Source organism: Bactrocera neohumeralis, chromosome 3 (genome assembly GCF_024586455.1).
Source record: "Bactrocera neohumeralis isolate Rockhampton chromosome 3, APGP_CSIRO_Bneo_wtdbg2-racon-allhic-juicebox.fasta_v2, whole genome shotgun sequence".
Lineage (NCBI taxonomy): Eukaryota > Metazoa > Arthropoda > Insecta > Diptera > Tephritidae > Bactrocera > Bactrocera neohumeralis.
Window position 1 is genome coordinate 50556910 of NC_065920.1, and position 16383 is coordinate 50573292.

The following is a 16383-nucleotide window of genomic DNA, read 5'->3' on the forward strand; positions in this document are numbered from 1 at the left end:
AATGCAACAACAAATGGCGAACAAGACGAATGATTCAGCTGATTCAGCTACATAGCGCCCTCTGCCGTAAAAGCAGAAATGTCAAAAAATTCAATATGACTACCATAAATGTGAACGTGCTCGAAGTGAAAATGCAAATGTACAGTGTCTACCAATAATGACGTGTTTTTGACACGTTCAGACCCACAGTCTGGGCTACGTATGGTCTCAGTATGTACTGTGGTATGGTTATGTTCGTTTACGGAATTAAAAAATTTTGTCGGTGTGTTCTGCAAAATTTGTCATTTCATCATGTCACGTTTCTCTTTGGTCCAACACTTGATAATTATCCAAGATTGTTGAGCAAATTCACATTCTCCGGTGGGTACTATAAGAGGAGTTCGCGCCACTATGGCATGCCACCTCCCCACCTGAGAAAAGGAAATATCGCTGCCGTTCAGGCAAAGTGCAGTAGTTGATATTTAGATGAGTTTATCCTTAGCTCTTAAGAGGATATTAGCTTTATGGACGCATGATGCAATGTACCAATTGACAGGTTATAAGAAAATATTTATTCTAAAATAATGTTTTCTGTAATCCTATATCGTATTTCCATATCACCTTGGTGTTATAATTTTCGTGGCAAACTTAATATACTTTATTAGGAGATGTTAGAACCTTTCATCTCCACAATTTCGTCACGTTAAAAATAAACTATGTTTATGTTACAACTAAATATTTATGTATTTATGCAAAACTCTTCTCCATTTCTATTAATGAAATTACATTTACAAATAGCTGGGATTGCGATCCATCATTTTTTCGACGGTGGCATGTGGCTGGTTCTGGAACTCAAAGTGATCGGGATGACCGAGTATGTCGGAGAAGTCAATCATTTCATCTCTAGCTAATATAATATCACGCATCATGTGGCTAAAAAATATAATAGATATTAATAATAAAAGTGAAATAACTGAGGTTCAAAAAGCTGTATAAACACGAGATGGTTAATGATACAAGTTTAAAAAGTTGCTCTAAGCTCAAATTTTCATAATGCAATACAATCTTTGTATTATGAACTTCGAAGTTTCACTTAAAATTCAGTTTTTGGGATTCTTATAAAGAATTCCTTCATAGCGAATATTTCTATACTACGAATTTTTCCAACCCCTATAACTGGAATCTTCAGGGAATTTTTACGGAATGTTTAACACAAATGATGGAAAATGGATGTTTCTATATAACGCAGTTTTTTTGAGATTCGCTATATGGAATTTCGACTCTATTATACGCCATATGTTACTGTCTAAATGGGTTTGAACTTAGCTCTGACACTTTCTAGAGTTCGTATAAGCCACACTCGCACTCACCTCGAATTGAGGAATGGTAGACGTCCTACTTTATTAGCGGCATATAATTCCATACCCATTTTGAGTGGTACTCCCTCTCCTTCCCTATTGCGTACAACTTGCATTACCCAGTCTTGTTCAGCATCTTCCACGGGTAACTTCAATTTCGTTTGCATTAAGGCATTCTTGTGAACTGGTGTTGCCCATTCTGACGATGCGCTCAAAATTTGTTGTGCTGGTTCCTTTATTGATTGGAGACGACATATGTCGTTAAATATAATTAATAAACTTTTTATATCAATGAAATACTTACCATTATATTATTTGTTAGAATTATTTTTTGCCAAACTGAATGACAATACAAATTGTGTGGGGATAATAATTGCGCTGCCACCTTTTTTGGTTGTCAATTTAGACATAAACTTAGTGGGATGCCAGATGAATTATAAACTTTATCGAATAAAATTTTTATGCTCTGTTTACATCATTCTGTTTTAATGATTTCTTTTCTAGAAAATATTTAATAATAAAATTTAATTTTAGTTTACAAATTATATGTTTTTATGGTATGATTTATTCGATTGTCTTCAAAACCTGTTACAACGTAATTCATATTTACAAAAATGTAGAAACGTTTTCTATTTGAAGTTTTTCGAATAACGAAAGTGTCTATTAAAAGCAATTGTTGTTGTTATTGTTATAGTAATTTTAGTAAGTTGTAGGAGTTTAATTGGTCGCGGCAGAATTGTAGTAAGCCTGGGAGTGAGGGAGTGACATACAATCGGAGGTTGCTGCTAATGGACTACCAGCGACACTGAGGTTTTTGCAGTGTTGTATTACTTGACAACGCCATCGGAATTTGTTGTGGGGACAGACTCCTATAATAAAGGGCAACGAATAACAACAAGTCACGTCAGGTGCGCAGGAACAAGGAACATGTCAAAAACTGTCACTAACAGGAGCAAGAGCTGTAGTTGACGGATGTAATGTTCCGACCTACTCCTTTTGGTCTGACAGACGCAACAGACTGTGCGAGATGTCAGGAATTACCTTACCGTTCTTGCACAAGGATTGGAGTGGAGGATAAAGATTGGGGATGGTACTGATCATACTGTCTAGTTGAGCTCCTTGAAAACACGGGGGTGCTTTTCTGGCCACTCGAATGGACTGGAGTACGCCTCCGCAGCAGCGTTTGTGAACCTATTGGACAGTGTTCAGTCATAATACTTACAATTGCAAGGTTAACTTGGTTAAGAGCAAGTTGTAATAGGGACTTCTTATCAGGGCCAGAAAGATCTCGAAGTCGTAAAAATAGTCTGCAATGGGTGACGGTTTGACTCCAACTACGCCAATCACTGAGAGGGAGTCGGTGAAGATGTTTATGGCTCCATTGTGAATGGCGGTCAATGCAAGCCTGAAGTTAGTAACGTCCGAAGTCTGTCGGCGTATTGTCTTATTCTAATTTCCAAAAATCGCCGGGTTTAGGCTGTCATATTAGATGTCTATCACCGCAGGCTATAATTTCAGGCTTATTCCATCAATTACTGATGATTTTTATTACATAACGGGTTTTTTCAATAAGAGCGTTACAAAAGTTTTTTAAATAAAAACGGTTTGGCATATCAATGAAAGTCTTTATTTATGTGGAAGTACATCCGTTGCCATTATGTATGGAACTCGATTTCTTTTGCATGTCCACCATGCAGAAGTCAAGACGCTAAACCCAATTTTCGACGATTTTCAAGCATAAATCTGCCGATACTGCTGCAATTTCACGTTTGATATTAATACGAAGTTCATCCATCGTCGCGGGCTTGTTGACATAGACTATTGGCTTGACGTATCCCCAGAGAAAATAGTCTATCGGCGTCAAATCACACGACCGAGGCGGCCAATTGACTGGGCCATTCCGTGAGATAACACGTTCACCAAACTTGGTTTTCATCGATCATGACATTTGCTGTGTGGCTTGTGGCGCCGTCCTGTTGAAACCACATATTGTCCAAATCCATATCATCCAATTCGGGCCAAAAATATTCGGTTATCTTTGAGCGGTAGCGAATTCCATTCACAGTAACGTGCCGGTCTTGATCATTACGGAAGAAGTATGGCCCAATGACGCCGCCGGCTCATAAATCGTACCAAACCGTAATTTTTTCGGGATGCATGGAGTACGTATGGTTAAAAGTATATTTTGCTGATTAACGAAGCCATGCAGCCAGAAATGAGCTTCGTCGCTGAAGATGATTTTTCCAGATGAAATCATCCGGTTCATTTTCAAGTTGTTGCTCAGCCCAATTCACGAACATACGACGATTCTGGTGATCGAGCGGCTTCAATTCTTGCGTCAATTTGATCTTATAAAGATGTAGGCGAAGATCTTGAGAACGGCGTGTGAGAGACTGATTTGGGTTTTTCTCAATTGATGCGCTAGCGGCCACAATATTCTCGACACTACGCGCGCTTCTTTGTCTCACTGGCACGGGAACATGTACTGTGCCTGTGAATTAAAATTTTTCCACTAGACGCTCAATTGTTGAAATGACAGGACAATTATGACGAATGTAATTGTACGTAGTGCTCTTAAAGTTGAGGCCACTGACTCCGAATTTCGGTAGTACATTTTAATAATTTCGACTCGTTGTTGGATCGTATATCTCTCCATGATATGGTAAAATGGCAAACTTTACTGAAGAGAAATGTGAAAAGAGCGGAAAAAAATATGGCGTCGTGTGCCATATTTCCTATCGGTCTAGTTTTGTAGCGTCCCCTTATATGTTATGTTAAGAAAGTAAAATTTGGAAATGGAATTTTTGAAACACACAAAAGAATTCTAGAAAAGTAAAATTAATAGTTTGAAATTATGAGAATTTTCGAAACACGCATAAGAATTACTGAAAAGGAAATTATAATATTTGGAACGTTTGAAATTTTCGAAACACATATGAGATTTGAAAATACAACCTTATTTAAGTTTATAACTATTAAACGTTTAGGATTTTCGAAACATATATAAGAGTTGCTAATTGTAATTTTCGAAACACGCATAAGAACTATTGAAAGGTAAAATTAAATGTTTGGAATTTTCGAAACACTAATAAGAATTGTGGAAATGTAAAATTAGTAGTTTGAAATGATTGGAATTGGAACATATAAGTAATTGAAAAGTAAATTTAAATATTTGGAACGCTTGGAATTTTCGAAACACATATGAGATTTGAAAATACAACATTATTTAAGTTTATAACTATTAAAGGTTTGGAACATTTGGAATTTTCGAAACAGTCATCACAATTGTAAAAATGTAAAATTCATAGTTTGAAATGATTGGAATTTTCGCAACACGCATAAGAGTTACTGAAAGTAAGTTTAAATATACGGAACGTTTCGAATTTTGGAAACACATATGGGATAGGAAAATACAATCTCATTTAATTTTATAACGGTTTTGCGCTTATGTGGAACGAGTGGAATATTTGAAACACAGTTACAACAGGCGCTAGACTAATACAGAGCGAAATTTAAAATGTCCTTAACCTACGAGAAAACCACAAAGTATTTTTAAAAAATTTGCAATCGAATTTCTCTCTGTTCCTCACCCAGCCATTGCGCCTATATATGTATGCATTAAATACTTCATGAAATCTTTGTTTTTTGTTTTTTTTTTCGTGTGGTACTTTATTAGCTTTTTATTCAGTAATTTTCAATTCAAAATTTGTTATACTCTAGAGAATACGCAATGTTACTAATTATGTATATGTTTTTTTGGTTTTGTTTTTTTTTTTTTTTATTATAGGCATTCTACAACGTTCACGATCCTTCGGCTCGTTTTTGTATTATACTGGTTTTTTGTTTGTGTTTTGCTTCACTGCAACTTCATTGATGCTGCCACTGTCACATGGTCCCAACGTGGTGTGTTTGTGTGTGTCTGTGGTTACAACCGCTGCTACAGCTGAACGCTCCTGAACTTTTAAAAACTCTTGCCGCCATTGTTTTTGCTTTATTATAATTTTTTAACATTATTATATTATTGAAATGTTAAATTTATAAATTTAGTTTTTTCTTTTCTTTTTTTTATATTTACTTAATCGTAAATTTTACAAGAATCTTAGTTTTTTCTGCTTTTTGTTTTTGCTTTAACTAATTAATATTTTTTCACCTGCTCAGTTGCTACCAGCAATGCATATTTAACAACATACTCTTCATTTAATAAATTTAATTATAATTATCTTAAGAGCTAAACTGCTTAAATTAGAAGTGTATTCTCTCAATATTTCTTTGCTGTTTTTTTTTATTAATTTATTTTATTTTATTTTGCTGCTAATTTCTTCTATGCAAATATTATTTGTTCACTATTTTTATTTTTGTTTAAGTAACTAGTACACCGCTGTCCATTAATTTTTTTTTAAATTGAAATGAATAAAAATTAAATAAATTATGTGGCATGAAAAACAATAAAATTTCAATTATATAAATTTATAAAGCAAAAGCAAATTTATTTTTGAGCATGGCAACCACCAATAATAAAAAATACATTTTTTTAATTTTTTTTTTTTTTTGTGTTTTTGTTGGGAGCAACTTTCGCCGCTGGCGTCAGGTTGTTATTGCTGTCATCATCCACGCGCAAAACTCACCTGCTGATATAGTACGCTACCCTACACACTCTCTCTCTCTCGCTAAAGCTGTGCTCAGCGCTCTCACGCTAACAAGCAAAAATATTATAACATTAAAATGCCAAAAATCATTTCGCCAACATCATAACGGTGCAGCGGTAAATTTGACAGCTTAGACCGCCATACACACCAAAGACCAATGTCATAACAGTGTAGCGGTAAATTTGACAGCTTAGACTGTCAAACGCAACACTGTCAGCGAACGCCTACTCGGCCTTCGCACTCGTTTGCCCAATATCTCTTTGACGTTGTGTTGTCTTGCGCGAATTTTCATGCGTTCCTATACCCCGCTTAATAGTGGAAACCCGTTAACCATACCCTATTTGATCGTCTTTGGGGAGTTGTGGCGTGTTTATATGTATGCAATATATCTAGGTGGCGTCATGTGGTGGTTATGTTGAATTATGCGAAAATGTTTGTGTTGCATGTTGCTTAGACGTTGTGACGATAAACTGACGCCCGTGCTGACAGTTGTTAATGCATGCATACTTATATTTTTTTTTATTATTTTATATATTTATTTTTTTATTTCAACAACTGAGTAGTTAAAAATTGTGGAAATGCATTAGAAATTTATAAAACTACAGACACAGTTGTTAAAGCGTATATAAAGCTTGCTAAAATTGCTAATTTTCGCAAAGTCATTATTGTTGTTGCCAACTGCAGCGAATCGTTATAACTTTTAATCTTTTATATAATATGATTTGTATACAACATTTACATAGTTGTTTCTAACATTAAAAATTTACAGTAATGCATATAAATAAGCATACATAGTGCGAGCATGTATGGGTAGATGGTATGTATATGTGTACACTGATTTTGTGTATAACTGTGTATGTGTGTGTGTGAGTAGCATTGCATACACTCAAATAATTTTTACATACATTTGTGTAAAAAATGGCAGTTTATTCTCCACTCTTATAATTAATACGAACATTTCCAACACTTTATGTTAACATGGTTATCCTTACAACACATCGTGCAAAGAAATGATGCTATTCGCAGGCTTGGCATTATGCATATGGAATATATGCGTGTTTTGAATGTGAAATTGAAAGTGCGGAACGTTTGGAATTTTCGAAACATGCTAAAGAAATATAGAAAAGTAAAATTGAATGTGTGGAACATTTGGAACTTTCGAAATACGCATAGAAAATATTGAAAAGTAAAATGAAAGGTTTGAAACGTTTGGAATTTTCGAAACACGCACAAGCGTTGTTGTTAATATAACGTTATTGCAATTTATAAGTATTTTACGCTTAAGTGGGACGAGTGGAATATTTGAAACGCAAGCACAAAAGTCAGTAGACTAAAACAAAAAGTGATATTTCGTATCTCTTTAATTTACGGGAAAGCAACAAAGCATTTTTAATGAATTTGCAATGGAATCCGATATAATCTGAGTGTTATTGGGACTCTTGGAATAAAAAAATTATTATAAATATTTGTAAATTTCTATAAAAGAAGCATGTTAACAATTTAACCTCAGCACTGGTATATGGTCTCAATTTGCCTGCCGTTTTAATTGCAGCACTTTATTTAGGAGCAGTTTGGAATTTTCGAAATATCTTACGCAACTTGATTGCTGTGTTTAGTTGAAACACAAACAATACAATTTCTTATGCGATCATTACTGCATTCTTTTAAAACACAAACAACAAATTTTATTATGGGATCATTATGGAGGTTTTGAAATATCGCACACAATTTGAAGCTTGCGTTCTTTTAAAACACACGCAAACAACTACAGTATGGGAACAGATTGGAATTTCCTAAGCACCCCACATTCATTTGAAACGCAAACGGAAAAATTTAATAAATCTAATTTCAATTGGGACACAAATTTTAATAACGGTACAGTTTGGAATTTTTGAAACATTCCAATTAGTTTATTGGCAGCATTAATTTTGAACATAGACGAAAAAATTTAATAAATCTAATTACAATTGGTACACAAAAGGCATATTTTAATAACGGAACAGTTTGGAATTTTCGAAACATTTCACATAGTTTATGGGCCGCATTCATTTGGAACACGGGCCAACAAATTTTTGTACGGAAACAGTTTGGAATTTTCGGAACCCTCCTTGAAACACCCTCATTTGAAACACAAACAACCAAATTTAATAAATTTCACCATTCTTTGCAATTTTCAACGCACCTCTGCTCACTCGCTCGCTATTTGTTATTAGTATTTCTTTAAAAAATAAATATTTAAGTACGACTACTTAATTTTGTTGGTTTTTATTATTATTATTATTATCATAATTATATTTGTTTAGTTAGTAGCATACGAAAAAACATTTACTAGCAAAAAGTTAACATTGTTTTCAATTATCATCATTAGCAATTTTACGTTCGTTGCAATCCAACACTGCTGCTCTCAACACTCGCACTCTACCAAATAGTGCTAACTCAGCGTTATGATATTTTATTTTAGTTTTTAAATTTGTTTGCAACAAATTAAACTCTCACCACATGCTACTTTTGCTGCATTATTATTTATAATGTGTTCATTAATATATAGATAAGTATATAATTTAATGCTAATTCAAATTAAATTATACACATTAATTGTTATGTAATTTTCTTACGTGTGTGTATTGCCATTATTCACGCTGCGTGGCAGTTACGTTAACGTTACAGACAACTCAACGCTTACGCTTACGAAAACAACTTTGACTTCAGCAGCTAACGCTTACTTTCGTTTGCATTGACATTGTTTTTGCGGTTGCTGTTGTCAGTGATTACGTGGCGTCAGTTTATCGTCACAACGTTAAAATAACAATATTTTTTCTTTAAGGTAATTTAAACGTAACGGCTTTTGCGCAAAAAAGCGAAAGTGTTTAAAAATATCACACACTCACACAATTACATAGTTGAGTTGCGTGTGTGTGTTACATGTGTGGAGAGCATGCGTGCGAGAGCGGTACATACATACATACGTACACTCGTATTACATATATATACATACATATACATTTATGTTTGATTAGGCAGTTTAAATTTGCAGTTAATAACGCTGCGCGGCACTTTACGTCATCATTATACATGCACATAGTACCTACAGTGTGTTACAAACGTGTCGAAAACAACCAGCACAGCACAGCACAGCGTGAAAAGCCTGTTGCATACATATACTACATACATATGTATAGTATAGTTAATTAAGTAATTTTTTTTTTTTGGTTTTTTTCTTCTCTCTCACTAGTATTTTGAATTAATTAGTACTTTCTTTTGCTTACTGCTGTCATACAAATCATATACATACATATATATTTATTGTTTATATTTCTTTTTTGCTTGGTTTTCTTTGACTATATACGAAATTACACACAGCTTACAATTGTTTATTTGTATTTACTCTTTTATATGCTATTTTATACTCATTTGAATTTCTGATAATGCATTTTTCACATTTTTCCTTTACTTTTATTTATTATTAAAAATTTATTTACGCACTTGTATTTGCAATACTTGACTAAGCATGATTTTCAATATTTGAGTGAGTAAGTGTGTGTGTGTGTGTGTGTGTTATACTGAGCATCTGTACCGTTATTTTACGCATGCGTGAGTGGTTGCGTCGCCTGAGCGCAAATGAAAAGAATTTCAATGCAAATATAAATGACTCGAACGTATGAGTGCGGTTGCTGTCCACGCTTAAGAATTGCTTGAAAAATAATGGTTGTGAACTTGGCTAAAAGATTGATTGTAGCAAATGTTAGAAGCAAAGGAAACAGCGTTTGAGTGCAAGGAAAAGTTTTTGAGAGCGCTTACAATAAAAAAAATAAGTTTAAGTTATTATTAGCGCCTAATACCGTTATGAGTTCATTAAGCAATATCTTACTCAGCTGTTGTAGTTTTCTTGAACTCCAAGGTTTATATTGTGCATTTTATTGTATTGTGTTTTTTGTTTTTCCTTCATTTTCTACCTGGTGGGCATTTACTATTCTAATTAGGTGTATACTTTAGTTTTTAATAATTAAAATTTAGACGCCGTAAAGCTGCTTGGTAACTCGTTCTGGGTGGGTGGAAATTGCATAAGCGCGTAAAATAAATTATTATTAATATATTACAATCGAGTGTCCATACTTTTGCTGGCAGAAAATGTTTAAGGAACTTTATTTTTTATTTGTTAAAACAAATGGTTTTCGAATTTACGCTTTTCTAACATGAAAGAATTATCTTAAAAGGTGTTGCTGTCTTGGTTAAAGTGAGCACAGAGATTGAAGGTGACAGTCTTGGCTAAAACACTGCGAGAAAGTGTTTGAAAAATGTTTTGAAGTTAATATAATGCAGGTAAAATGGAAGATTAAAAAAAAAGAAAAAAAAACGTAAAAAAAAAAAACAAAACAAAATAAAATAATTAAAAAATATTATAATTATTATTTTTTAAATTCAGAAAATTAACAAAAATTTATTAAATTTATAAAAAATATTAAGTTTTCTTAAACATATTTTTTAAAATAAAATAAATTCTTTTTTTTTTTGAAAAATTTAGATTTTAAATTTAATGAAAATAATTGAAATCATGTTTGTTTTCATGAACATATAATTTATAAAAAAAAAAATATTTTTATGAAAAAAATAAATTTTAAATTGTATAAAAAAAAATATTTTTGTGGGATATTTTAAAATTAAAAAATTTTGGAAATTATAATTTTATAAAGAGCATATTTTGATTAAAAAGAAATAAAGTTAATTTTTTTTAATTTTAATATTTTATGACTTTATTTTTTCCAAAAATGTTTAAAAATATTTTTTTTTCATAAAATTTAATTTTACGTTTTTTCATAAGAATATTTCATTAAAATTAAAAATAAAATTTTTCTGATAAAAAGTAAAAAAAAATTAAATTATTACTAACGAAAAAATAATAATTTTTATAATATAATAAATAAATCATGCCAAATGTAGCCTGAAATAAATATTAAAACACCAGCAATTTCTTTTAACACAAAAATACAAAAATTTAAAATGAAAAATAATACAGTTTGTTTTGTTCCCAACATTATTTTTTGAAATTCAACAAAGTCAACAATAAATTTTCTAACGATTACAGCTAAGTTGTACATGTGTGTGTGTCGTAGAGGCTTGTTACAGTGTTCTTAAGCGTACAGTGTGTAAAGGCAGAATACTTATTGCATAAAATGCGAACACAGTTTAAGTACAGCTTCATAAAATAAGCAATCGAAAAATAATAACAAGAATATATTATATTTTTAAGGTAAAGGTAATTTTCAACTTCCGGGCGATTAGAAAAAAATTTACTACAACGAAAATTTTGAATTTAATTTCAACTTCATTTTATAATTTTTCTGCAATGTGTTCTTTTATGTTTTATTGTATTTTTTGTGTTTATGTGTTGTGTACTTTACGTATGCTTAATTATTTTTCATGTTCTCATGTTTCATTTGCTATTATTTTGTTTGATTTGTTATTTTTTACTTTGAAAAATTTTCTATTATAAATAATTTGTTTACTTTTCTGCTTCATTCTTAACTGCACACTATACTCGATTTAATTATAATTCAATTTTAACTATTTGCTAATGTTTTTGCTTACTTAGTTTTTTTTTTTCATTTCTCGCTAGTGTAATAAGTGAAGGGGATTATTACTTTTTAATGTTAAGTTGTCATTGTTTATTCATTAAATTTTTTTTTTATTTTATGCTGTCACATTGCTGTAATTTTATATAATTTGTATTATTTATGCTTATATATATTATAATTAACTAATTTTTGTTTTTATTTTTATTTTAAATGTCAATTATATGCTCACAAGTTATTTGTATTAATTTTTATTTGCATTTCGTTTGTTGTTAGCAATCGGCGTTTGTGTGCTTCATTGCTAGCTGCTTTGTTTATTGTTTTTTTTTTATAATTTATTTTTAATTTGCTAAAATAATGCGTTTCTTCTCACAAATTTTATTTAAAATTCTACAATTCATGTACCGTTTAGCTTATGCTTTCATAAGCAGCTTATTATTTTTAATACTTTTTGCTTTAATTTATGCTTTAAATTTTATTTTTTTATTTAATTTCAATTTTGCTAAACTTTTATACTGCCTGCTTGCTTATTTTTATTTTATTTTATTAATAAATTTAATATTATATATATATATTTTTTTTTAAAGGGGAGGGCGCTTAAATTTTAATAACAAATTTAAACAAAGTTTTCTTTGCATAACTTTTACTTTTTTTAAATATTAATAATAATTTAATTTATTAAAAGTTTAATTTTCGCTGTCTTCAAACAGCGTTTACAGCGTACGTTCATACATATTTGTGTGTGTTGGTGAGTGTTTGTGTTGTTGGCATGATTTTTTTTTTATGGTTGTGTTGGTTAGCTGTATATACTTTTTGGGGCGTGGTTAGTTTAGTTTAGCAATACATACATGATGTTATATATATGTACATATAGGCATATTGTATGTTTGTAAGACTGTTAGGGCAGGTCAAAATGTGATTTTGTTTAAAAAAATAATAATATTTAATGTCATGCGATATTTTTTCTGTCAAACAAAACTAAAAAAAAAATAATATATTAAAATTATTTTGTTTTTAATAGATTGTTTGACATTTTTATTTTTTTCTTTCAAAAAATGTCATGCGATATTTTTTTTTTGTAAGTAATTTTCGAAGCGATTACTGTGAAACAAGTAAAACTGTTCCATTCTTATTTTCTGCTGCGTTTATTATTTCATCTGCTAAGTATTCTCTTTGTTTTTGGTTGTTGTTTATTTTTGGTTGACATTTTAATTGCATACGTTTCAGACATGTATATGTATTTATTAAAAAAAAATGGTATGCAATATTTTGTCTGTCAAACAAAATTTTGAAAAAATAATATATTAAAATTTTTTTTTTAAATTAGTTTACTTGAATTTTTATTCTGTTTTGTTGACATTTTATTTATTTTTTCTGTCATGCGATATTTCTTCTGTAGTAATTTTTGTAGCAATCACTGTAAAACAATTTTTTACTTTAAATGAGTTTGCTTGTCATAAATTGGGAAAAAAATATCATGCGATTTTTCCTGTTAATTGCTGGAACAGTTTCAAAATTAGTTTGTTTGAGATATTTATTGAACATACTTTTTTGTCGCAAACGAGTTCAGACATATGTATATCTAAGAAAAAATTTAATTTTTATCCAAAAATTTAATTGCACATACTTTTCATAGCATGCGATTTAGCTTGTAAACGGAAGTTGTTTGTAAAACAATTCAACAATAAGTTTTCTTTGTAATAGTTTAACATATTTTATTTGCACTCTGCTACTTAATTTTTGCTTCTGCTTTGCATTTTACATACTTACAAATGTTTTTGTGTTTTTGTAAATAAGATATTTTGTTTTTCAAATCTGCTGCCCAGTGTAAGCATGTTGTTTATTTTTGTGGTTATGTATTTGTTTGTTTTTGTTGCTTTTTGTATTTTTTCGCTGCGCTGGTTTTCGTTAATTACCTTTTTTTAATTAATTTTAATTTTAATTATAATCATAATAATAATCATAATTGTTTATTAAACTTGCATTCACTAGTCAAAAATATCAACAAATTCTAATAAGTATTTTCAATAATTAAATTCTACTGATTTTCAAAAAACTTGTTTTTCTTTTTGCTTTTCATTTACTTAAGTAAGCGCTAAAGTAAGGAAATAAGTACGAAAGAAGCGTTTGCATTTATTATCAAAATTGTTAGCGCTGTTGCACGCTTTATTTAAAGCAATTATTTCTTTTAACTACATACATACATACCTCTTTTCGGTTTTGGGTACTAAATACCATAAATCGTATTTATTTCATAATTTATTGCGCAAAATAAAATTAATTACAAATAATCATATTTTTCGGTCGCTGCTGTTGCTTTTTATTATTTTTTGTATTTTTGCCTTTTTTACTATTTTTTTTTTGTGTCTCCAAAAATAATATATATACGAGTACGTATGTACATATGTATTGAATGATGCCTTGTTACGCTTTGTCTATTAAATTAATTACTTTAATTCTTATTTTTTATGCATTTTCATTTAATTATTTTACTTTTTTGGTTTGCTCTCGCTCTATTTAGCAGTGTTGCCGCAGTGTTTTTTTTTACTTTTGTTTGCTTCAATTTGTTATGTGTTTGCATGTTTTCGTTCTCGCAAAATAAATATTTAGCAATTTTTTGTTTCAAGTATTTTTTTTACTATTTTGCACACATTTTTTAGTTTTTCTTTGTATTATAGCCTTTAATTTTGCTGCTGCTGTTGTTGTTGTTGTCACTGCTCGCATATGCACTATGCAAATAGCGCTTTTTATTTATGCTTTAGCTCATTTATTTTTTCGGCTTGTTGTTCTTATTCTTTGGTTGTTGCTGTATTTTTCATGCATTCATCTTTCAGCTTTCTCCTAGCTTGCTCTCTCATTCACTCCTTCAAGCACATAGCTACATTGCACTCTCTTTTATTGATCCTATCTCTCTCTCTCTCTCTCTCTCTCTATCTATCTACCTTCGCTCCTCTCTATTTATGCTGCTTTTGTTTTTGCTCCTTCCTGCATGTTTCTTGACTTAATTTTGCTACTATTTTGTTGTTGTTTTTCTTTGTTTTTATTTTTACCTCTGTTATTGTTTTCTTTTAATAACTGTAGTCCATTTTTATTTACTGCTGCGTTTATTATTTCACCTGCTAAGTATTCTCTCTGTTTTTTTTTTGTTGTTTATTTTTGGTTTTGTGTGGTTGTTATGGTTTTTTTTATTAATTTATTTTCTGTGCTTCGTTCACTTATTGGCTGCGCGCAAGCTCTTAATCAACCATCAATTCGAAGTGGACGGATCCTTTCCTTTCTGCGCGATCGTGTTTGATGTTGCTTGCCCAGGCTTTGCATTCAATGTTGATTAAAACGCCGGCTATAGGAAGAGTGAAGAAAGACAATTTATAGAATATGATTTAAAATATAAAGGGAAAAAATAAGTAGAAAGTTTCGAAAATTTATAATAACTGTTTGCAACAGTTCGAATATCAATTTAACTTCATAAAACTAATATTTGCTTTACGTCGGCTTAATAAGGGCTTAACACTTATACGTGCATTTCGAAACACCATTTCATTTCTTGTATATGGCTCCTAAAGCACTTAATAATAAATATAGAAAAACGGAATTATCAGTTTGAATGTCAATAAAAATTTGTAATTTCAATTTATAACGTCCCTAAAACAATTACATCCTCCGAAAAAAAAATAAGTTTTGAAAAAGTGATTTTTACGGTTTGAGTGTCAATTGAAATTTGTAAGAGCGAATAATTTCTCTAATTAAGTGGATTTAATAAACCTCAATATGTAGACTATGTAAATTTTTATATGAACGAAACGAACGGAATTTTCGAAACACCACTTCATTTAGTTTTTTGTACATCGAAGTATGCGCGCGCAAAAAAAAATTACACTCATCTGTTGTTATACAGGATTTGTCCGGAAAGTAATAGGACTGATTTTCTTCCGTCGCGACTGTACTTCGGAGCGTGCGCGCACCGACTGGATTCGGTAGAGGGCGTTCCTAGCTAACGAACGAGCGGCTGGTAAGTTTTCACCGATTAACTGGAGAGTCAGGTGCAAGCGACCGCGATAGAGACGTTTGATATGATCAAGCAAGCTTACCCAGATGTTGCTTTAGCAAAAAGTGGTGTGTTTCGGTGGCACCAGGCCTTTTTGAAGGGCCGGGAAGAGGTCGCTGATGAATGAGCAAATCCAAAATGAAAACGATGCACATTGTCTTATTTGACATCAAAGGCATCGTTCAACATGAATATGTTCCTCCTGAACAAATCGTCAACGCCAAGTTATACGTGGAAGTCTTCAAGAGACTCAAGGTCTGACAAGACATCGCAGCCGATTGTAAGTTGCACCACGACAACGCCCCGGCTCACACCGCCGTAGGACTTTTTTGTTTCGTTGCTTGAAAAGGCCGTTGAAAGCCAAGCATTTTGAGACGACAGAGGGAGTCCAAGTAGCATGCACCTCGACTCTCAAGGCTATTCCAGAGAATGCCTTCGACGCCTTCAATGTTTGGAAATCGCGTTGGCAGTGCTGCATCGACGCAGAAGGAGCGTATTTTGAAAGTTTTTAAAGAATTGTAACGATTGATTCAATAAATTTTTTTTAATCGACTCAATCCTATAACGTTCCGGACAAACCCTGTAGGTTAGGTTAGGTTAGACGGCTGATAGATGATCGCACGTGGACTGTTATACTCGTATATAGTTCTTTGCGAAGCCATAGAAAATGAGAATTCGTGTGTTCGGACTTACAGATTGGCAAAAAGTTTAATAGCCAAAACAAATTTGCAAAGGCGCTTAATTTCAACTCCCGCCAGGTCGGTGGATAATATAATTCTATACCG

The 16383-nt window shown here is 31.5% G+C and overlaps 2 protein-coding genes across 7 annotated transcripts in view; both read right to left on the reverse strand.

Annotated features, from left to right (window-relative positions):
• Positions 1-698: 698 nt before the first annotated feature.
• Positions 699-1752, reverse strand: LOC126753400 (uncharacterized). The gene is made up of 3 exons (XM_050464809.1): positions 1642-1752; positions 1350-1570; positions 699-912 (listed from the first exon to the last, which is right to left on the reverse strand). The coding sequence occupies exons 1-3, from the start codon at positions 1642-1644 to the stop codon at positions 768-770; spliced, it is 369 nt and encodes a 122-aa protein (XP_050320766.1). The 5' UTR covers positions 1645-1752; the 3' UTR covers positions 699-767.
• Positions 1753-5088: 3336 nt separating this feature from the next.
• Positions 5089-16383, reverse strand: part of LOC126753388 (sodium/potassium-transporting ATPase subunit beta-2) — a 120149-nt gene continuing 108854 nt past the window's right edge. For all 6 annotated transcript variants that reach the window (XM_050464787.1, XM_050464790.1, XM_050464792.1 and 3 more), the window contains exon 8: positions 5089-14893. In XM_050464787.1, coding sequence (XP_050320744.1) covers positions 14790-14893 — 104 coding nt within the window. In that variant the 3' untranslated portion in view covers positions 5089-14789. The remainder of the gene's footprint in view (positions 14894-16383) is intronic.